This window comes from Daktulosphaira vitifoliae, unplaced genomic scaffold, assembly GCF_025091365.1.
Source record: "Daktulosphaira vitifoliae isolate Bord-2020 unplaced genomic scaffold, ASM2509136v1 Scaffold_1, whole genome shotgun sequence".
NCBI lineage: Eukaryota > Metazoa > Arthropoda > Insecta > Hemiptera > Phylloxeridae > Daktulosphaira > Daktulosphaira vitifoliae.
Genome location: NW_026099572.1, coordinates 40,413,190 through 40,437,108, shown reverse-complemented (window position 1 = coordinate 40,437,108; position 23,919 = coordinate 40,413,190). Strand labels below are relative to the sequence as shown.

The window sequence follows — 23,919 nt, the reverse complement described above, 5'->3', positions numbered from 1 at the left end:
CAAGCATTTTTAAGCGCTCATAGCCCGAAATCCTTTCAATTTAATTGTACTATTTATTAAAAGTGAGAGTTACTTTAAGTCGGGGTGTATGTCTAATCTAATATTGACTCTTATTGATTTGAAATCTTACCTAATAATTTTTTTTATTTCTTGGAACAACTTGAGTGATAGTATTAATTAATAATTGATAAATAAAATAACACGAATGCGGTTAAATGCATAACTTTAATACGTAAAAACTTTGACAATGACAATTTTGATGTAATGATATCGAGTATGCCATTAGAACAGAACAGATTGTAAGGGTTTGTTCTGCCTTTGCAATACTTTGTATTATTCCCGAAAATCATCATTCTTACAATGTTATTGTTTATTAATAAGATATTATAAAATAAATAAATTACTACAGATTAATAGTATACAGATAATTTTGACATTTTATACAATGTTAGGATGGTTTTTTAAACCGGTCCCACATGTCTTATTTACTTGGCGAATATTCACCAATCGATGTGTTTTAAGAGTCGTATAGGAGTTATATAATCGTAAAGCATGACAATTATTTTTACTCGCCGAGTCATTCGTGATTTTCCATCGGTTGTCGGTAAATGCGACATAAGTGTAAGGACTTTAAAAATAATTGCATTTATTTAATTGCAAATCGTTTAAGTTCACACATGACTTTTAATGGCTCGTCACTCGTCAACATATAATTTAAACACTTTAAACATTTTATCATTTGATATACCATGTTTATACGTGGCAGATATGTACGTTGTATTTTTTCTTTTGTTTAAGTATTTTAAAAGTGTATTTAATATATTTTGATATTTGAGTCGTTAATATTATAAATAAAAATCAAATAAACATTTTTAACTACATCTACTAGTACTTATTTTATTAAAAAATGGAATGATCAAACGATCATATAATACAATAGAAACTTTTTGTGGTACAAGAAGTATTGATTTTCTAAATATCCGAAATATACTTGTCATTAAGTCCAACACATTTTCAACTACCCTGCGAGCATAGAAAAGACAATAGTTGAAAATTGGCTGGGAACTTCCTTTTTTGTGTATTCCACGATAAGGGTTCATAATTTGTGAACTTAAACCGAAGGTATCATCAGCGACAAATAAGAACGGCATAGTTATTTCTTTTCCAGGTAGTGGTTTGTTAAATATTTCATTTATTTTCACATAATTTTATATATAATGTACAATTACGAAAAACTCCACCATCGCTGATTCGTCCTTGACAAACTACGACGGCGAAAGTAAAGCAATAATCAGCATCCACAATAGCCATTAATATCACATTAAATGTATCTTTGTAATTTATATGCTTTAAGTTACTGTTAATTGGAGATTGTAAAACTATGTGATTGCCGTTTATGGCCCCAATGCAGATAAAATAATTCCATTTATTATCGAATTCTTTAGTAATATTCTAACATTCCTTTAGCGTCCAAGACACCTAAAAATTGTTTTTAAATATTATCTTATTCTTCTTCTTTTTCCTCGTCTTAATCCCAACTACTTGGAGTCGGCCACCCTTATCCTAAACATCCACTTGACACAATCACCCACATCATCTACGCTCACATCAGCCGACCTCATATCGCATTCAATTACATCCCCCCATCTCTTTTTTGGCCTTTCTCTACCTTTTGGAACTTCAATATTAATTTCTATAATTGTTCTTACAGCTTCCGATTCCTCTCTCCTCATAACATGACCAAACTATTTAAGTCTAATTTTTTTCATCTAAACAACGATTGACGCTACACCTATACTTCCTCTAATATGTACGTTCCTTATCCTATCTTCTCTAGTCACTCCAATTATCCATCTAAGCATTCTCATCTCTGCTACACTCATATTCTGTTCTACATTCTTGTCAACCGCTCAACACTCTGAACCACACATCATACATGGTCTCACTGCAGTCTTATAGAATTTACCTTTTAGCCTCATTGGAATTCTCTTATCGCATAATACATCAGACGCTTCTCTCCACTTCACATGTATACTTCTAATTAGTATATTTTAATATTTATAATTTAGCAATATATATATAGGGTGATTTTTTTTTCATAATCCACTCAATTACTTGCAGAATAAATATAATTTAAACATTTTTTTTTGTTTATCTTTAGTTACACATTATTCTTGAATTATTAACTAATAAAACTGTAATACTTTTTAAGTTCATCCCTTATGCCTTGTAAGGGTCTCAACTTTGTATTTTTAAATGGAAACACATATTTTGAATTTAATAAAATGTTTGAGTTTTTAATTTAATAGTAAACGGCATTTGAATTTTTAATATAACTTTATTCATTTAAAAAAACAAAGTTGACATCCTTACAAGACATATATATTTTAGTGAAAGTATTAATTAAATAATAATTGCATTGAAGCGTTTCTTATGACAGTGATTAAAATCTCTGTTAGACATCATCTATACTTGTCCCAACTATACCACGTCCACACTGTGCCGCGACCCCATTGTGCTACTGTTTTTTATTTTTCAATTTTATATTGTATGCAGCATACATTACCGTAAATGCGGCACTTACCACGGTCTTCTCGTCGTCACTATCCAATGCAAATATTGAGTTTATAAATTTTATCTTTTTTATTTTTCTTGTTCGAATAATCAGTAATTATAGGAGTTGTGTGGAAGTATTTAAGATGTCAATAAAGTACACACCTTTGACGAATAATCGATGAATACAGGAATATAATATATAATTATCACATTTTTAGATTATTTTAGCAGTATAAACATATTTGCTATATAACCTGAATTCTCTAGCAATAATCTTTTTAAATTATCTCTATAAGCAACGAGTCAAGTTCATGATGAACTTTAAATATTCATTATAGTATATATATACTAGATTACATATACTTCAACGTTATGTATTTTAATTTGTATTCTATTGGATTTTCATAAATAGCATATTATATGAAATTTTAGTGTCTCAAGTATATCCTATTAAATGCTGATAAAAATCAATGATGTTTAAAACGATTTTTGTCTTTAATTCAAATAATTCATAGAATAATATTGTCGGAACGTTTTTCTAATTTCCATCATAAAGTAACCTTAAAAAGCTTTTGTTTTATATAAGGTTAAAGGTTATTTTGACAGTTGATTTTCTAGTAGAAAATTTTAAGGTAATTTTTTTTTAAATATAATAATTTTATAATTATTAACAAGTTAATCAAATAAAGTTACATACTACGTGCAGATTTATACATAATTAAACAATGTTAGAAATTGTATATGAGAACTAGATTCCAATCCTTGCAATCGTTTTGCAATTTTAAAGTCGTTCCTACCAATACACAACTGTACTTTTTTTAGGTGGAGGTACCATCTTAAAAAAGGTCCTTGATTTTGATGAGAACATGTGAAATATTGTGTATATATATATATATATTAAAATATACTTATATTTACATCATAAGTGTTACTACAAGCACTATTTAACTATAGTGATTACTTAGATAAAATATTTTGTACTATTTAGATTAAAAAAAACTGTACCGTTAATCTTATTTATTTAATATATCAATAAATCTATCAATAGAAAAAATAATTTCTAAATATAATTTTTACAGTCAATTTCAAAAATAATCAAAAAAATAAATACCATCTATTAAAACTAAAAGGTAAGTTAATTATCATTTTTATTTAGAAAATTATAATAAGAAGTGTCATAATAATATTACTTTCCATAAACGTCAATTATTATTACAAATTGATATTATTAATCCTATTGTAATAGGGATAATTTGTTTTTGGTTTTTATAATTATTCATTTAGAGCATTTTAGTTTTATATAGTTACATATAAACATATAATCCAAGTGCATTTAAAGATTATTTTATTTTTTTTTAATAAAATACTTTTATAAATTGCCTAAAAAAATTATTTTATTCTGTCGATATTAAAATCTCTAAATTATACTTCAAATAAAGTCTAAGTTAAACCAGCTAAAATTTTTTTCGATGATTTTTTTTTAATTTCTTAAACAACATTAGATAATTTCAAAATTATATTGAATATATTCTTTGGTTTTTAACTTCTACATTTTTTGTACTATATATTTCTAATAAAAGTCATCAGGAATACATTTAACATATTCTTTAGAATTGATTATAATACTTGTGGTATATCCATCAACTTATTTTTAACAAGGTAACTATAACGGTACAAAAAGGTTGTATAAAATTAACTTTTTTCTACGATAAGTTTTTTACAAATCAAATATCAATTAATGTTTCTTCGTGGTTCAACAAATATATTTTAACGTACTATTAAATCTAGCGTTTCAATTTTTGACATTCGTGCACATTTTCATACATAAAAAAATAACAAATTGAATTTTGAAGAAATATTAAGCATATATTTAAGAATTATAAGATTATTTAATTATATATAATGTATATATACATATATCTAATAAATAATTGTTCTCAAAAAAAAAATCATTATTGGTGATTTTTTTACACTATAATACACTGTATTATCGTAAATATCAATAATATTTGTACATTAAGATACTTATGAAACATAATATAAGGTTATAAAAAAAATATCCAAGTACGCTCATCTTTATAATATTTTTTTGATGTATCGTTCAGAAGTAATTGTTATGGCATCTGAAGCCATGCGAAATAAAAATTTCTTATTCTTTAAAATGACTTTAACCTTCATGAAATAATTGTTGTTTCGTAAATAATACAAAAAATATCATAACAAAAAAAAAAGAGAAAATTATTTATTAAAAAATATTTTTTTGTTAATTTGTGTCATGAACAATGCGATCTTTGAACTTTTTGTGTCCTCTGGTACTTATATAATTAATATAGTGTACAAATTGTCGTAAAAATTGCAGTTGAAGTAACGCCCGTAGCATTAAATTTTATTTAAATAAACAAAAAATATCTGTAAATTTATTAATATCATAATTTTTAAAACATTTTATCATTCTTATTAAAAACTAACTAAAATAATATTTTATCAAATAATCTAATATTGTGATATTTATGAATTTAGTCTTTTATTTATTTATTGTGTAAATATACAACTGAAAACTAGTCTTCAACCCGATTATATTAAACGACATTAATCATGTTTACTTCTATTTCTTTAAGTTTTTGGCTTAGCCTTAAGTTTTAAAACTAAACTAAGACTATGATTGAGATTTTCAATCTAAACTTTGCCGTTTAAAAACCAATTACGCGTGTCAACTTGTCCCATATGATTTTTTTTTATTTTATTCAAATTTTTTTTACATAATATAATTATTTATAATAAATTATTACTACAAAATGTATATCTTAAACTTTATTTTCATATAGTAAAATTTATTTTAAGAATTAAATTTCATATAAGATGAGGTTGGGTAAGTGCGTACGTGTTTTTTCTTCAAAAAGTCACAACCGATTTATTGATATATTATGGCCAATTTACCCTAATTTTACCTACTTGTTATTTTATATAACAAATAAAAAATTGGCGTTGAATGCAACAAGTAACTCACATACTATTTAAATAGGTTAAGTAAAAACTGTTTTCTTTCATAAAAATAACAAATTAAAACAAAATTATGTTTCGTATTATATGTAATTGTACATTTTGTTAAGTTAAGTGTTATCGTATTAAAGAGTTATTTATACAACATATTCCTTAATATAATCGTTCAAAATATTTATAACTATAGTGATTTTAATTTTTTGATCAAGTTCATTTAAGATACCTCTTAAAAAAAAAATTATAAACTATTTAAAAAAAAAATTCTTGTTACGCCATTGTCTTTATATAATTTCTTATCAAATATATGGTTTCTTAGCTGTATACCAGTTTACTTACACTACACAACATAAGATCAAATATTTTCTGTGCCAAACAATTGATAGTGGATTCTGAATGAAATTTTGTCACAAATTTCAAATCTGAAATATTCAGGTTGATTCTAGTTTTTGAGACAATCGTTAATTACTGAAAATCAGGTTTTTAAATTCAAAATTTGAGATATTTATCTCAAGTTTAAGCCACTACATAGGCCTTCAGTTGATTTTGACGTTTTAAAGTTGAACTTTTCTTTATAACTTCTTTTGCTGAATCCTATAACTATACATTTTTTAAGACTGATAGGAAATTTCACAAAAATTTTTAAATTGTAATTTGTATGTTTTCAGCATAACTAAATATTGAAATAATTACTATTAACATAAAAAAAATTATGATATTATCACAATTCTTTTGTAAAAATATTGTAATTATAAAATAAAAAATATTTAAAAAAAAAAATGATATTGAACAATGCTACATAATTTGACACTGAAAAATAATGGATTAATTAAATTTCAGGTATTATTATTATGTAATAATTTATAGGGTTATACAACCCAATTAAAATATAATACTTTTTTCAGGAACGTCATTTCATATTATACAAAATGGAGCAAATTTTTGCCCAATATTTCACAAAGCCGCTTGTGATTTATTCCCTATTATATAACCACTAAACTAATTTATATTAAAAAAGAAATATTTTTAAAAAATGACTATATGACTTTTTTTTACAATTTTAACATAAATAATATATATATATTCAATTTTTATGCTAGTTTGAAAAATGGAGTTCATGATGAAAATAAAACCATACAATAAAAACATAATATTTTGATTTAATACATCAAAGGTTGACTAAAATTGATGAGAGACACTATGACCCCCCATAAAAAGGGGGGATATTGAAAAAGTAGAGTCAAATTTGAATTTAGCAACCTCTAAAATACTTTTATTAACGTTTTTTTCTTCTCAAAAGTAAAAAATGTTGACTTATATTAATTTTGTCCAATTAAAATGCATTTAGAACACAGTGCAGCTCCAATATGTTCTAAAAAATTTAGACTAGGACAAACGTCTAAGTTTCCCCTTCCTCCAAATGACGTCCCAGTTTTTTCTCATTTATTAATTTATAACTCTTATAAAATTGCTGTACGAGTTTTAAAATTATATCAGTTAATAAATTGATTTTATGTTTATCAACTTTTATTTGATCACCTTGTCAATTCATCCTTAGATCTAAACATAAATTAGTTTTATTTTAATTACTACCAATTTATTAATACTCTGAGATAGTCTAAAGATCCGTACCAGAGTACTATTGGTTAAGAAAACTATCGTTTTATTACCAACGGCACTATTATCGTTGTTAAAACCGCACGTGCCTTCAAAGAAAATGTTTTTTTATAAAAATAAATATTCACTAAAAATATAAGGATATGAAAATTATAACATTAACTTAGTATTAAGTTTAAAAATATTTTGATCATATTCGGCGTCTAATGTCCACTCTATCCAATGTATTATAAAGTAGTCAGATCAGTTTAAATAAAAAAAATCCTTGCCGTTCTTAAAGCACTACTATAATATAAATTACTTTTAATACTTGAATAAATTATACAATAAGTTATTTTTATTACATAATTTACTATAAATAAATTGATTTGTTGAATTTAATTTCAGCTCTTTAATGTAATATTTTATATGTATGACCATATTTTTCTATTTGTTTTGTTTGTTAAATGCAAACTGAAATATATATAAATGGCCTTGCATGAGAGTGGAAACATTTTAACTTTCTCTGCATTGCTATTTCTCTTGACATAAATTAACCAAAAGTGTACCAATCAGTTGTGTAGTATTGACCAACACATCAACCTATTAAAACAACATCTTTACTCTACGATTCTATGTAAACATTTTTTAAAGAATTTAACTTAAGCAAGCTTGACTAAAATTATTTGTATTTAGAAAAACTGCTCGCTAATGTTATAAAAAAATATATTAATATCAATTGATAGATATTATTTTAGAATAGTTTGCAATTGTTGCTATTATTTCTATTATGCTGTCAAAGACGTTTAGACGTCTAGAAATTTTACGCCTCAGGTCATAAAGAGGTAACACTTCCTCGACCCAAATTTCTTCAATAATATATTTTAAAAAACCAGTACAGGACACCAGTATATGTTGAAATCTGATGGTAATTAAAAACACTATTATAAAACACTTCAATTTGATTGCAAATAAAGAAGTTATTATAAAAAAATGTTGGGGCAAGAATTTGAACTCTCCCAAACTTAATTTCTTCATTTGCTTATAGAATAGACAATAATTTGTAAAAAACCAACCTCAAAAAATATTCATGAACAACAATTTAAATATTTTTAAAATATTACAATTTTCATATTAAAATCATACTAATTTTTTTTACTTAGTCATCCACTTACACAAAAGTCCTGAGGACAATTATTTTTTCTTTCAATATTAAATTTTTTTATTCAAATAACTTTATAAAATTTACATCTATACAAAATATATGCACAACCGTAAATGGGTTAACAGTAGTGAAAAAATTACAATATGACTTGAATAGCATGCAGTAGGGGGGCACCCAATGGAGCTACCTACTTTAAATTTTGATTACATTTTTTTTTTTTTTTTCTATAAATATTAAATTATAGACGTCTTTACAGATATTTTTTAGTCGTTGATAGCATTTCGATTTTTTGAAAAATTTTAGTGATGTTAAAATATATTGATACCTATCACGATAAATCAATTATAGATATTTTTAATAATTGCATTATAATAATTCTGGTGCCGCATTATGGAAGCGTCTAAATATTGGAATGAACCATTATGTACGCGGAAATTATCTTTGTGAAAATTAAATTAAATTAATTTTAAATTAAACATAAAATTCTATTTTTATAAGACTATTCAAAGTAAAATAAAAAAAAACATATCTTAAGTATTGCAAAAAAAAATTCAATGTATTTTTCGGAACTTTAAGAAAACATGAGATGTACTCGTATATAAAAATATAATGCACTAAAAGAACATATAACATTATTTTTTTTTAATTATACATAGAAATAGTTATAAGCTATTAGTTATATAGTTACAAAGCTCCAGCACAATCCGACCCTTGCGAATAGTAATTCTGTACTTTGGTACATTAATTTAAAGGCGTATTTAATAATCAGAGGCAAACTGGGACACAACATCAATAAAACCATACTCCAAATATCCTTCATTACCATACTATGTATATAGAGTGTTCCACCAGGTTTTGATATCTTAAATAACTTTTGATTTAACAAATATTTTGTATTACTTTTTATTTTAGAATAGTTTTTGTAATTTTAAGCACACTTTTTACTATTTATGTCAATTAAAATAAAAAGCTACATGATCTGCTAGTTCCTTATTAATATAATGATTAAGATAAAGTATGTCGAATGAAAAAGGGATTATAAAAAAATATTATTTCTCATAAAAAATTTGTGTTGATCCATACACTTTTCAATAAGTTACAGCATTATAAAGTTAAAAATGTAAAATATAAAATCGAGAATTTTCACACAAAAATAACATTAGGTAGCCATTTTCACCACAAAGACAAGTCCAGAGGTCAANCACCAGTACAAGTTGTACCCACCTACACGAAAACTTTTAACTTAATCTAAAATGTAATAATTATTTTTAAAAAAAACAGCACATGAGGGTCACGGTACAATGGTAACGTGACATAGTTGGGTCAAGTATAGATGATATCTGACAGTGATTAAAATCACTATCATAAAAAACGCTTAGTGTTTAATTTTAAAAAATTGGTGTATTATTCCAAAAGCTACATGATCTGCTAGTTCCTTAATAATATAATGATTAAGATAAAGTATGTCGAATGAAAAAGGGATTATAAAAAAATATTATTTCTCATAAAAAATTTGTGTTGATCCATACACTTTTCAATAAGTTACAGCATTATAAAGTTAAAAATGTAAAATATAAAATCGAGAATTTTCACACAAAAATAGCATTAGGTAGCCATTTTCACCACAAAGACAAGTCCAGAGGTCAAATTTTTTTTTTCATAATAAAGTATATTACATTAGCTTTCATTTAAGATATATATAAAAGTGTCAGACCTTCCGGAACATTTTCAAAAGTTAAGATGAAAAAGTAAAGTTTTTGTGAAAAAGTTGTCATTTTAAATCCCCTCTGTGGGCAGGTAAGGGTCAGATTTATAAAAAAAATATACCAAATGAAAGGTAATGATATCATGCATCTATATAAAAAATAATTATATTTATTTGGTTATTTTTAAAAAAGTTATGGCAATTTTAAGTAAAAGAAATTTCGAATATTAGGGATTTTTAAATTTGTAACTTTTTTTGGAAATTTCCCCCATTTACGGGGAACGAGGGAAATTTTTTCAACTAGATACGATTTGTGATCTTTTGACGTTTCGTTGAAGGAATTCGGTTCGGTGAAAGCTGAAAAAAAATGGTAACAGACACAAAAAAAACACATCATAGTAAAATTAATACCTTCTCAGCTTCGCATCGAAGCTAAAAAGTAACATAAAATATTTGACGAATTAAAGGTTTTTGAAGATGTCAAAACATGTTGGAACACTCTGTATTTACAGAATAAGAAAAGACATTTGGAATATGTTTTAGCTTCGATGCGAAGCTGAGAAGGTATTAATTTTACTATGATGTGTTTTTTTCACTTTCATCAGAATCCACTTCATCTTCTTCTTGATCAGGAAGATCAGGGTTCTCTCTGAATTTAGCAACATCACTTTCAAAATCTTTCATATATTTTCGGAATTTTTGTCTCAATGAAGCTAAGCTCTTAGAATTATTTTTTGATAAATTTTTCCGTCCAACACGGTCATCCCAAACATCATTAATGAAATCTTCCATCTTTACTAAACAACGAACAAAAAATCGAGGGGCAACTCCATTTTCTTCTTTCATAATGACTGCATTGAATGCTTTAGTGTAGGCACGAGTTAAATCTTCAAAACCTATTAAATAATTTAAACAAAACAATATTAAAAAACCCAGCACAGGGGGGTCGCGGCACAGTGGTGACGTGGCATAGTTGGATCAAGTATAATGATATCTGACAGTGATTAAAATCACTATCAAAAAAAAACGCTTCGATGCAAATCTTTAGATAGTGTTTAATTTTAAAAAATTGGTGGATTATTCCAAAAGCTTCATAAACTGCTAGTTCCTTATTAATATCCTGATTAAGANTTGTGTCTTGCACTTCGTCTGCACCTCGTACTTCATTGTCCTCTCCTATACCCCAAGTATTTGTGTCTTGCACTTCGTCTGCACCTCATACCTAGGTGTTACTCTTATTCTCCCTTCCTATAACAACAGCCTTTCGACACCCACAGCTAACCCGGAGTGTCAGCCGAGCACGGTGACTACTGTACGACAACACGCACGTGAATACCTAGACAGCAGGCACCACCTCCTCATATTCATCTTCGTACACATAGTTTCACATTTACCCATTTACCTAATATCATTTTCTTTCCTGTGTTACGACAGAGCACGCAAATAACAAATTAACAAAAACAAATAAATTACCTATTGTAACTACTAAATTATAAGAAAAGAAACAAATTAAAGATAAGATTTATCAAAAAATGTTTCATAGAGTATACTCTATCGAATTTTGTAATCAACTAGATTCTAATCAATGCAGATACTTGGTAGTTTGTTATCATTTGTTAGATCAGAGTTAAAAAAAATTTACCTACAACAAAAAAAAAAAAAAAAAAACACATCTTAGTAAAACCAATACCTTCTCAGCTTCGCATCGAAGCTAAAATTATGAATTGACATTTATTTTAGCTTTGAGACGAAGCTGAGAAGGTATTGGTTTTACTATGATGTATATATTACCACTTTTTCTCAGCTCTCACCAAACCGATTTCTTTCAAAGAAACGTTAAAAGATCACAAATTGTATCTAGTCGAACACATTACCCTCAAAAATTGAAATAATTTCCCTAAAATTTGCTAATTTTCGATATTTTTTCAATTTTTTTTACTTAAAACTGCCAAAACTTTTTCCATAATGACTATATCAATATATATTTTTTTTTTAGATGCATAATGTCTTTACCTTTCATTTGGTATATTTATTTTATAAATCTGACCCTTTACCTGCCCACAGAGGGGATTTAAAATGACAACTTTTTCACAAAAAATTAACTTTTTCATCTTAGCTTTTGAAAATGTTCCGGAAGATCTGACACTTTTATATATATCTTAAATTAAAGCTAATGTAATATACTTTATCATGAAAAAAAAAATTTTGGACTTTACTTTGTCTTCACGGTGAAAATGGCTACCGTATGTTATTTTTATGTTAAAATTCTCGATTTTATATTTTACATTTTTAACTTTAAAATGTTATAACTTTTCGAAAAATGTATGGATCAATACAATTTTTTTATGAGAAATAATATTTATATACCTCTTTAATTCGACATACTTTTTTTTTAAATCGAACCCCCCCTTAATACAGGGGGGTTCAAAACATAAAAATGCAAATAGAAAGTAGAACTTTTTCAACTTAATTTTTGAAAGTGTTCTGGAAATATTAACACTTTTATATATATCTTAAATTAAAGCTTATGTAATATACTTTAATGTTAAAAAAAAAAATTTCGGACTTTATTTTGTTTTCATGATGAAAATAGCTACTGTATTCAAAAATATGTTATTTTTGTGTTAAAATTCTTGGTTTTGTATTTTATTTTATTATAAGGGGATTACACTGATTGTCATAAATATTATATCAATCTAATTGACATAGTATAAAAAGTTAAACATACTTAAATTTTTTTGTTTCTTTGAAGTCGAGAAAAATAACTTCAAAATTTGAACTAACTAAATTTCCATTTTTATTAAGTGACGAATGCGACGTACGGTTTTTGTAACGGTAACATTTGGGTCTTTCACGCCTGTGGCACTGAATTTTTTCTTAATTCTTTTTGAGTTAGAAAAAAATGTTTAACTCATTTGATTTTTATCTCATTTAGATTCAATAACTTCAATAAATATCAAGGATCTCATTACTGTAGTCTCCTCTCGTGAAAAGAAATTCATATTAATATTATTTTACTATGTGGTTTTTTTTTTTGAGCTATCATTTATTTTCTCAGCTCTCACTTGACCTATTTTTTGACAATTTTTTTTTTTTTTAATTAAACACTACAGATTTGCATCGAAGCGTTTTTTATGATAGTGATTTTAATCACTGTCAGATATCATCNTTTTTTGACAATTTTTTTTTTTTTAATTAAACACTACAGATTTGCATCGAAGCGTTTTTTATGATAGTGATTTTAATCACTGTCAGATATCATCTATACTGGACCCAACTATGCCACGACCCCACTGTGCTGGGTTTTTTTTCATGTGCTCCAATTCGCCGCTGATTTTTAAACACGCCCTTAAGCTAATATACATAAGTACAGTATTTCTATTCGCAAAGGCGGAACTGTGCTGGAGCTTTGTAGCTATACAATATTAGCTTTTAACTATTTATAAGATGTGGGTCATACTGTATGTATGTGTTATAAATGTAGGGGAAAGGATTGGGGAAATAAAACTCATTTTTTGATTGAAATTTAGCCTAGTCAAAAATTATGAAAAGTAATTTGAATTCTTATACAAATAAATTTTAGAAGAAGGAATTAGATTTATCCCCCCAAAAATGTCATAATCTAGGCTTAAAATTTGTAAGTTGATTGGCCATGCTTGAAATGCAAATGTTATAAACTGATCAATGGCCCGGCCAGATCAGGGTTTATATTGAGGATAGTTGAACTGGGTCTCAAAATTTTGTTCCTTGAAAAGTTCTGATATACACTTACATGTAAATAGCAGCTTCTCACCAAGAATTTTTCTGGCTGTCCAGTTCGCCATTGATCGATGATGGTTTTTATTAAATTTAAATTCTAAATTGTCTGATTTTACCTTTCAGTACTTTTTTGATTTCAATATTTATTTATGTTAATAATTTAGTTAAAACTAATTAAATTTCATAACTTTTAAGTATTGTTGTAAATCAATTTCAATTTAATCAACATATTTCGGTAATTAAGTCAATTAACATTACAGGCCTTCAAATGTGGTCCTTTATTATACCTGTAATCGTATTGACCACTTCCAATGTGGTTAGAATGGAAAACAATACAGCATTTCCGCCATTATTTCCAGCTCTATTGAATGTTTTTTTTAGAGCAGTTGGCGAGACATATCAAACAACTAGAGATGAGCCAGGGGCACATAATATTGAATATGATTTCATTATAGTAGGTGCAGGATCTGCAGGATCAGTGGTAGCCAGCCGACTCACTGAAGTATTAATTTGATAACATTAATATTTAAACTAGAATATAGACTTCACTAAAATTAATAATTAATGTTATTATTAACATCTTTATTATACATTAGGTATTAAAATGGAAAGTATTATTAATTGAGGCTGGCCAAGAAGAGCACTTCATCATGGATATTCCATTGGCAGCCAATATGCTTCAGTTTACTGAAGCTAATTGGAAATATAAGACTATGCCTTCAAATGAATATTGCTTGGGTAAACATTATTTTATTTTAGCTAATTATATACAAAAGAAAACAAATTTGATTACATAATTTTAAAATTACTTAAGTCATTATTTATTATTTCATATATTAAACAAAATAATTTTAACTTATTAAGTTAAAACGTTATATTTAGTTAAATCAAAAGCATAGATAAAATGTTATGTATTACGTATAAAACAAAAGTAAAAAACAAAAAGTTTGTTAACACTTCAAAAAAATAAAATAAATCATAATTAATACATGCAAAATATCAAAATAACACTACAAAAGATAACAAAGAACGGCATAAATAGTGCTAGAATAAATTAAAACTTTGAATAATTGTCAAATATTATTCAAATAGTTTTCATTAATTTGTTTTTTGTTCGACATTTTATATAATTCTTTATTCGTGCATCATAAGTCTTAAAGGTTCAAAAAATCATCAAGAAAAATTAAGTAACACACTGTAATATTTTAAAATTAAAAAAATATTTCTCAAAAATCAAAAAAATTTAAATCTCAAAGATTAAAATTAGATGAACGATTAAGGTATTAAATTAAAAATATCTTTGAAATTAAATTATAAAACTAAACAAAAGTTTTATCTCAACTTATATTAGAAAATTAAATATAAGGAATATGAATAATAACAAAAATGCTTTATAAAAATCTTTAATATACTCTAGCACTATTAAAAATCTAAAATTTAAGTATTTTTACTCATAAGCAATTTATCTAATTAAATTTCAAATATTAAAGAAATAATAAGTTATACTTTTTTTATATATAAAATATATAGTAAAAATTGCAAAACAATAAAAAATATAAAAATAGAATGAAATATATCTATTATTTAGCTCCAGGTATTTTAGATAGAACTTTGGTAATATCTACACCCGATAAGGCTTGAACAGCTGGTGGTAATTGTGCAACTAAACGATTCACTTCTGTATTGATATTTCCATTACCACTCAATAATACAATTTCTTCAGTTTTTGATAAAGGAGACACAATCTCTGCTGCTATTTTTGGTAAAGCATCCATAACTAAAGCCATAACAGCAGCTTCTCCATATGTCTTAAAAACATTTGCCTTCAGCATCATTCCTTCCGCTTCAGCTTTACCAACAGCACCAATGGCTGAAGCTTCAGCTGATCCAATTTTCTTAATACGTTCAGCATAAGCTGTAGCTTCTTCAACTGCTTGAGTTCTACAAAATTTGAAATATTTAGTATACCTGATTTTCTAATTTTCTAATTTTTCTTAAAAATTCTTTAATAATAACTTACCTGTTACCTTCAGCAATAGCTTGAACACGATAACTTTCGGCTTCTGCTGGTAATCTAACAGTAGCATTTAGCTCACGTTCTCTTCTTTCTACTTCTTGAGCTTCAATTTCAATTTGTTTTTTTCTCTCAACTACATCAATTTGTATTACTTCATTTCTAATTTTTTGTTGTATTTTAGCAGCTTGTAATTCATAAGCAAGTTGGGCTTCAGCTTTGATTGTATTCACTTCCATGTCATAATTTGCTTTTTGTAATTTGAACAATCTAGAATTGTCTTCAATTTTTGTGTCAGTACCATATTTTATATCCATGGCTAATTTTTCACATTCTGCTTCCCTAATTCCTGCATCTCGATTTGCTTGAGCAACACCAATATCAGCATCTCGTTTCACAGCTGCCGTTTGTGATCTTCCTAATGATGTTAAATATTGTACATTGTCAAAAATATCTTTTATAGTAAAAGATAATATTTCAATGCCCATTCGTCCAACATCAGGAGCAGCAACTTCCCTAACAAGGGATGCAAATTGATCTCTATCTTTATAAACTTCTTCAACTGTAAGTGTACCCAATATAGCTCTAAGATGACCTTCCAATGTCTGAAGAATAGTTTGTTTGATTTGAGCACTAGTTCTGCCAAGAAATTGCTCAGATGCAGTTTGTAGGAGCTCATCAGCTTTCATTATTTTGCACTGGGCAACACCTGTAACTGTAAGTGGAACTCCATGTACAGTTTCAACAGTATCACACACAGGATTCAGTGTCATTACCTAAAAATTAAAAATTAATTAAATATTTTCCAAAAAAATTATAATAATTAAATTTTATACTAATAATTACTTCAAGTGATAATTTCTGAACATCTGTTATAAACCACCATGCCCAAGTCCATCCTCCAACTATTGTAGTTCGTTTAGTCGAACCACAACAACCCCCTAAAATTCATAATATATAATAATTACAATTTTTAGGACATGTCAATAAGCAGTGTAATTTTCCAAGAGGAAAAGTTATGGGGGGATCAAGTGTGTTAAATTATATGATTTATACAAGAGGACACAAAAAAGATTATGATACTTGGTTTGATGCTGGTAATATTGGTAAGAAAGAATAAAATATTTTAAGAAAATTAATTTTAAACTGTAACACATTTTTAAAAAAATCAAAGATAAATAAAATAAATATTTTATTTAAAGGCTGGAGTTCAGATGAAGTTTTTAAATATTTTCTTAAATCAGAAAATGCTAATATGACTTTGCGAGACACAAAATTTCATAAAGAAGGAGGTTTACTAACAGTTTCCGACATACCTTACAAGAGCAATGCAGCAACTGCTTTTGTTCAAGCAGGAAAAGAATTAGGATACCCTATCAGAGACATAAACGGAGAAAATCAAATAGGCTTCAACTACCTCCAAGTTACAATGAGCAATGGACTGAGATATAGTACAAATAAAGCTTTTCTTTATCCCGCAAGTAGACGTTCAAATCTTCATGTAACCAAAAAAAGCCAAGCAACTCGAATACTTTTTGATAAAACTGGACACAAAGCAATAGGAGTTGAATACTATCGAGGAGATATAAAATACAAAGCTTTTGCTAGAAAAGAAGTTATAATATCAGGAGGTGCTATCAATTCTCCACATCTTCTTATGTTATCAGGAATTGGCCCAAAAAATCATTTAACATCAAAAGGTATAAAAGTTATACAAGATTCACCAGTTGGACAAAATTTAATGGATCACGTAGCTTTAGGAGGATTAACTTTTATTATGAACGACACTAATTCAATAAAAACTGAAAGGCTTTTAAGTGATCCAATGGCACTTTATAATTTTATGAGAAACCGTGTTGGTCCAATCACTATACCAGGAGGGACTGAAGCAATAGCTTTTATTGACCTAAGTCAACCAGAAAACCCTAAAGGATACCCTGACCTTGAGTTATTATTCATAAATGGAGCTGTAAGTTCAGATGTTACGCTAAAACAATCATTTGGCATTACAGATAAAATATATAATAAAGTTTATAAAAACACAGAAAATGAAAACACATACATGGTATTTCCAATGATAGTACGACCTAAAAGTAAAGGATTCATAGAATTAAAAGACCGCAATCCTTTTAGATATCCTGCTATCATTCCAAATTACTTCTCTGATGAGAATGATCTAGATATTATAGTAAAAGGCGTAAGACTTTGTCAAAAACTATCAAATACCAAATCATTACAAAGTATAAATGCAAAATTATGGGATACACCAATGCCAGGTTGTGAAGCTCACAAATTTGATTCAGATGAATATTGGAAGTGTGCGGCAAGACAATTAACATTTACAGTATACCATTTGGCTGGGACATGCAAAATGGGACCACTGGGAGACCCTACAGCAGTCGTTGATCCAAGGTTACGAGTACAGGGAATTGAAGGACTACGAGTTATAGATGCTTCTATTATGCCAGAAATACCAACTGCACATACTAACGCGCCAACAATAATGATTGCTGAAAAAGGTTCTGATATGATAAAAGAAGATTGGGGAATTCCTATTAGAGTTTAAGTTCTACAAAATGTTAATAAGTATTATCTGTGATAAAATGTACTATAATTAATGAGTATTAATTTTTTTATTTGTAAACTATCATGCCCTACTTATGTTTTTTAAATATCACTTATCAAAAATAATTTTAATGAAACACAAAAAAAAGTTCATAACTGCATAAAATACTATAGTTAAATATTTTTCAACTATTACCTAATAAGATACTAATGGTAAAATTATTAAACTAATTTATTGGGTGTGAATCTAAGTGAATTTTTTTATACTTCCAAAAAATGTAATTCAATTTAATTTAAAAAAATGTATTAGTTAATAACTTTTCAATAATTTTAAAATTAACTTTTTATCAAATAAAAGTATTTCTCAATATAGTTCAATTTTACTGAATTTAGTACTTACAATGTTAGTGAAGACGTTTTTATTTTAGAACTGTTGGCATAGTATAACTTATATATAACAGGGGATATAGTTTAAAAATAATTTTGTTCATCTAATTAATCATAACATATTTTCAAATATTTAAGAAGAAAGAGGACAATTCAAATTTTTTTTTTAAATATGCAATACAGAATGATTTTTTTAACGCTTGCCACTGAATTTCTCTTAAAATAATAAGTTTTTCAAAAAAATTATTCTTGAATTTTATTAGTTACATAAGTATTTTTATTTATATGTCATAAAATCATTTTTAGGTCTATCCCTTATATTTTATAGAGACGTCAACTTGATCAATAATAACTTTTGGACAAATATTTTGGAAATTATCAACATTTTATAGTGATGGCGGAAGTATAAATGCAGCCAAGATATGACTAATGTGGTTAATAATATTAATGTTAATAACTTCCGAAATACTGATGCAAAAGTTGTCAATTACTTAATTATGTAGTACTATTGTTTCATATTAGTGGTAGAATTGAAATGCCTATTGCTGAGTTTTTCTCGCCACTAGAATCAGTGTTCTCTTGTAAACTGTTAGTGAACTTTGTTAATTGACTTGACAAAACAATTGATTACATCGTTTTTCTTAATTATGATTATGGTTCAAATTGCATTTATAAATTTATTGTTTTAAAATATGTTAACTAACTAACGTTATAAATATAAAATTACAATAATATATTTCACCCATATTATTCTACCCTTCTTTTTATGCTCTACAATTAGATCATTGTCTATTAAATAAGCTAATTATGTATGTATGATGCCATTTGAAAGTTGATAAGGTATAAGGATGAATATAAAAAATATTTCATAATTGATAAATTACAAAATATTAGTATGTAACTAAAAAAAAAAATGTTCAGTATTATTTAATTTTTTTTACTATTTAATCAGTTTACAATAAAATGGATTAGTCTGTGTAGATAAGGAGATATAATTATCGTTAACCACTAGATTTCTTCTAAAATAATAAGAATTTTATTTATTCACTTATTTAGGTAATATTTATTTATTAATTTTTAAGTGGTTAAAATTTATTATCCCTTGTCATAATAAGGGTACTAACTTAATTTTGTTAGATTGTAACATACATGAGTAACTATTCTAACATTCTATTTATAAAATTAAAATGATCCAAAAAAGAAAATGACTAGTTTTGTAACAATTGACTATTGAATAGTATGTTCTATATATTTTAAGTTATATACAGTGTAGAACAGATCTAACAGACAACTCTTGTAAATTTTGATTCAATAATCATTGCATTGTATTTTCAACATTTTAAAATAGCTTTTTGTCTTTGAGCTTTTCTAATAAAAAAAAAATAGACAAGTTGATATCTACTTATTGAGTTACAAGCATTATAATATATAGAGTGTATACATAGGGCAAATGGGTACATATTGTGTTGATTTATATTTTTTAATGCATACTCCGCCCATCTTACAACAAAATTTAAATCATATCAACAGTTATGAGAGCTGTCAGTTAAGTCTATTCAACCCTGTATATAATTTAAAATATAACAATCGAACTATTCAATAGTCAATTGTTATATGTAACCTGGTCATCAAATAAATTTGAAGTAACAATCAGTTGGTTATTCTCTGGTACCTTAATGTTTTGTTTACTTTATGTTGTGTAAATTAAAAGTTAAGTTCACTATCTATATTTGACAATTATTTAACCAATTAGAAAATTATTAAATTACATTGTATCTTGAAGTTTCGAAAAAAAAAAAATGCATGCTTATAGAAATAAACAATGCGATAAAAAAGTAAGAGTAACTTAATTACACTAATGTTTCATTGGTTATCAAAGTATCAATAATAACTATTAAATTTTTTTAATTAATAACTATTATTTAATAATATATTGTTCAAGTTTAATAGATATTATATTATTAATAATAATTATAAATATTATTTCATTTGACTAAAATAAAAATATAGATTTTTTTATTTAAAACATATTACATTTGATTTATACACTCTTTCAGCGAAAATATTTATGAAACAAGTTCAATGTCAAATGACCTACATTTTGAAGTTCAATGGCATATCAGCAATTATTTTCATATATAAACATAACATATAAAACTGTATAACTGTACTTTGTCTAATATAGTAAACTTTATACATGCAAATAAAGAAGTACATATTAAGAGGGGAGAATGACCTAAATATAAAGTATTCTGTCAAAATATTACTTCTAATAGCAATCAGTTTTTCATGGTCAAGAACATTAACTACGCAGTTTGTTCATCATGAAAATGAATATAATAGTTACCTTATTAATTTCACTAATATTACAAGTTGAATCAATTTTTACTACAGTACTTGATTCTTTTTATGGACAACATCTTCAACAAGGAATACCATTCAGAGAAAATACATATTTAGGAAATAAACCTATATTGAAGGAATATGATTTTATTGTAGTTGGTGCAGGTCCAGGAGGCTGTGTTATTGCAAATCGTTTATCAGAAAATAATAATTTTTCAGTATTATTATTAGAAGCTGGACAAGATGAATCAGTATACACAGATATGCCTGCAGCTGCAAAATACTTCCAATCTACTGATTATAACTGGGGTTATACTTCTGAACCAACAAAGAATGGTTGTTTAGGAAGAAGTAATAAAAGATGTCCCTGGCCCAAAGGAAAAGGTCTAGGAGGCTCTTCAATTATAAACAATATGATCTACACTAGAGGAAGCAAAGATGACTATGACCATTTTGCAGCACTGGGCAATAGTGGATGGTCTTTCGAAGAAATAATGCCTTATTTTTTAAAATTGGAAAATTATACTATATCAGAATATCAAGACTCAAATTTACATTCAACTAAAGGAAATTTACACATAGAAAGAATTCAATATGAAACACCATTGATAGAAAAATTTATTGAAGCAGGAGGTGAATTAGGTTTAAGAAAAAATATAGACTATACAGTTGAACTAGTAAATGGAGTTTCTCGTGTACAAGCAACTACAAAGGAAGGACACAGAGTAAATAACCTTATTTCAAGCATACATGATTTATTTCACAATAGGATACTAAAAATGCACTTCATTAGCTTAACATAATCTTTGTGTTAATAACTTTCTTTAAGAAATCAAGTTAATTTATACTACTTTATTCTCTCAATTTATAAATTATTAATTATAGAAATAAAAAGAAACATCAAAACTAACACGTCTTAAACATAAATAAAAAACAAAAAATGAATTAATAATTATTAAAAAATAGTAAATCATACAAAAATAAAATATAAAAATAAAAGAACACTATATTAACCCAAAACTACAAACATCTACAACTTAAAAATACTAACTTTTAATATTTTTTTATGTTGTACAAAGTATTTATACAAAATAATTTTTATATAGATGAGTTCAGCTAAAGCATATATTAAACCAGTGAAAGATCGTCGAAATTTACATGTTGCAATTTTCAGTAGAGTAACAAAATTATTAATAGATTCTGGAATGCAAAAAGCTATAGGTGTGGAATTTGTGAAAAAAGGGAAAACAAGAATTGCATCTGCTAAAAAAGAAGTTATATTGTCTGCTGGCCCAATAAATTCGCCCCAACTACTCATGCTATCAGGAATTGGACCAAAAGAACAATTAAAAAAACATAAAATACCATTAATTAAAGATTTACCAGTAGGTCAAAAATTAGAAGATCATTATGGAACAACTGGTAAATTAAACATTTTTTTGAACAATAATATTTCTACTAAAATGTTTGTTTTATTCATATTTAGGTTTAAGATTCAAAATTAATCAAACAAATATTTCCATTGATGAACAATCTTTATCAGATTTACTGGTCTTTGATGATTGGTATACTTATGGTAAAGGGCCTCTAACTATACCAGGAGGAATAGAAGGTTTGGGTTATATAAAAACCCCTTCAGGAAAATATGTAGAACTTATACTTTCATCTCTATCAGAAACTTCTGACACATTTACAATAATGCCAGTACTATTACAACCAGATGCAAGAGGACAAGTGACCTTAGAAAATAAAAATCCTTGGCACAAGCCAATATTAAACTATGATTTTTATGAAAATAAGACTGATTTAAATGATTCTGTATATGCCTTAAAATTTTCTGTCAAATTAGTAGAAGAGACCAATGCTTTCAAAATCTTAGGAGCTAAAATGGTACAAATTCCTATACCCGAGTGTGACACATTTCGCTTTAAATCAGATAGCTACTGGGAATGTTTAGCAAAGTATACAACATCCAGTTTTCATAATCAATGTGGAACATGTAAAATGGGAGATGTTGTCAATAATAATTTGCAAGTAATTGGAATAAATGGACTCAGAGTGGTTGACTCATCAATAATACCAGTTATCCCTAAAGCTCATCTATATGCACCAACTCTTATGATAGCTGAAAAAGCAGCAGATTTAATAAAAAATAATTGGTCTATATAGAAGAGATAAAAAATAGTTGATAACTACTATTTAATAAAAGATATATTTTTACTTAATATGTATAATTCTGTAACTACTTACCTGAGACTATAAGTGCTTGATTAGGTCCTACAGTATGAATTTGACCCATGTCTAAGTTTTCAATTTTATTTACTTTAGAAAGAACCTTAAGACAAAAAAAATAGTCATTAATTTTAATATAAATATATATTGAATAATATTGTCTTAATAAATAAATACACTAATTCATAAATACACTAATTCATAAATCCACTACATACTTTTCTTTTTTAAAATTACAAGCAAATAGTTATCTAAAGCAGAATAATTAATTAAAAGAATCTACAAGATTCTCACATCGCAAAATCTATATGGTTTATCAATTTATTGAATCTGAATCATATACAGTGATAAGAATTCCGGCCATCAGAAAAAAACATAATACAACAAAAAAGAAAATATAGATAAATATTTAATATAATCTCTGTCATGAATATATGTTAATTTAAAAGCAATAAATATTATGTAATATAAATACTTAATTAACATAATTACCTAAAAATTATTTTTCAAATATTTCTTAAAGGGCGGTACCTTTCAAGCCGATTGTCAGACGCTATAAATTAAAAATAAACAGTTTTACTAGATTTAATTAAAAATATT

At 26.5% G+C, this 23,919-nt stretch overlaps 4 protein-coding genes and 1 long non-coding RNA gene across 5 annotated transcripts in view; 2 read left to right on the top strand and 3 right to left on the bottom strand.

Moving 5' to 3' along the window:
• LOC126898650 (uncharacterized) overlaps positions 1–23,919 on the bottom strand; it is a 114,561-nt gene that overhangs the window by 73,576 nt on the left and 17,066 nt on the right. The window lies entirely within an intron of this gene.
• Positions 3,487–18,646, top strand: LOC126898368 (glucose dehydrogenase [FAD, quinone]-like). Its single transcript, XM_050672340.1, has 5 exons — positions 3,487–3,686; positions 14,039–14,280; positions 14,375–14,516; positions 16,770–16,898; positions 16,995–18,646. The coding sequence occupies exons 2-5, from the start codon at positions 14,047–14,049 to the stop codon at positions 18,356–18,358; spliced, it is 1,869 nt and encodes a 622-aa protein (XP_050528297.1). The 5' UTR covers positions 3,487–3,686; positions 14,039–14,046; the 3' UTR covers positions 18,359–18,646.
• On the bottom strand, positions 10,581–13,858 carry LOC126898610 (eukaryotic translation initiation factor 3 subunit C-like). Its single transcript, XM_050672847.1, has 2 exons — positions 13,792–13,858; positions 10,581–10,915 (listed from the first exon to the last, which is right to left on the bottom strand). The coding sequence occupies exons 1-2, from the start codon at positions 13,841–13,843 to the stop codon at positions 10,596–10,598; spliced, it is 372 nt and encodes a 123-aa protein (XP_050528804.1). The 5' UTR covers positions 13,844–13,858; the 3' UTR covers positions 10,581–10,595.
• Positions 15,355–23,658, bottom strand: LOC126898479 (flotillin-2). Its single transcript, XM_050672534.1, has 5 exons — positions 23,538–23,658; positions 23,338–23,422; positions 16,639–16,733; positions 15,799–16,568; positions 15,355–15,719 (listed from the first exon to the last, which is right to left on the bottom strand). Exons 2-5 carry the CDS (start codon positions 23,384–23,386, stop codon positions 15,359–15,361), a joined length of 1,275 nt encoding a protein of 424 aa, XP_050528491.1. The 5' UTR covers positions 23,387–23,422; positions 23,538–23,658; the 3' UTR covers positions 15,355–15,358.
• On the top strand, positions 20,968–23,312 carry LOC126898397 (glucose dehydrogenase [FAD, quinone]-like). Its single transcript, XM_050672396.1, has 3 exons — positions 20,968–21,812; positions 22,194–22,509; positions 22,574–23,312. Exons 1-3 carry the CDS (start codon positions 21,069–21,071, stop codon positions 23,254–23,256), a joined length of 1,743 nt encoding a protein of 580 aa, XP_050528353.1. The 5' UTR covers positions 20,968–21,068; the 3' UTR covers positions 23,257–23,312.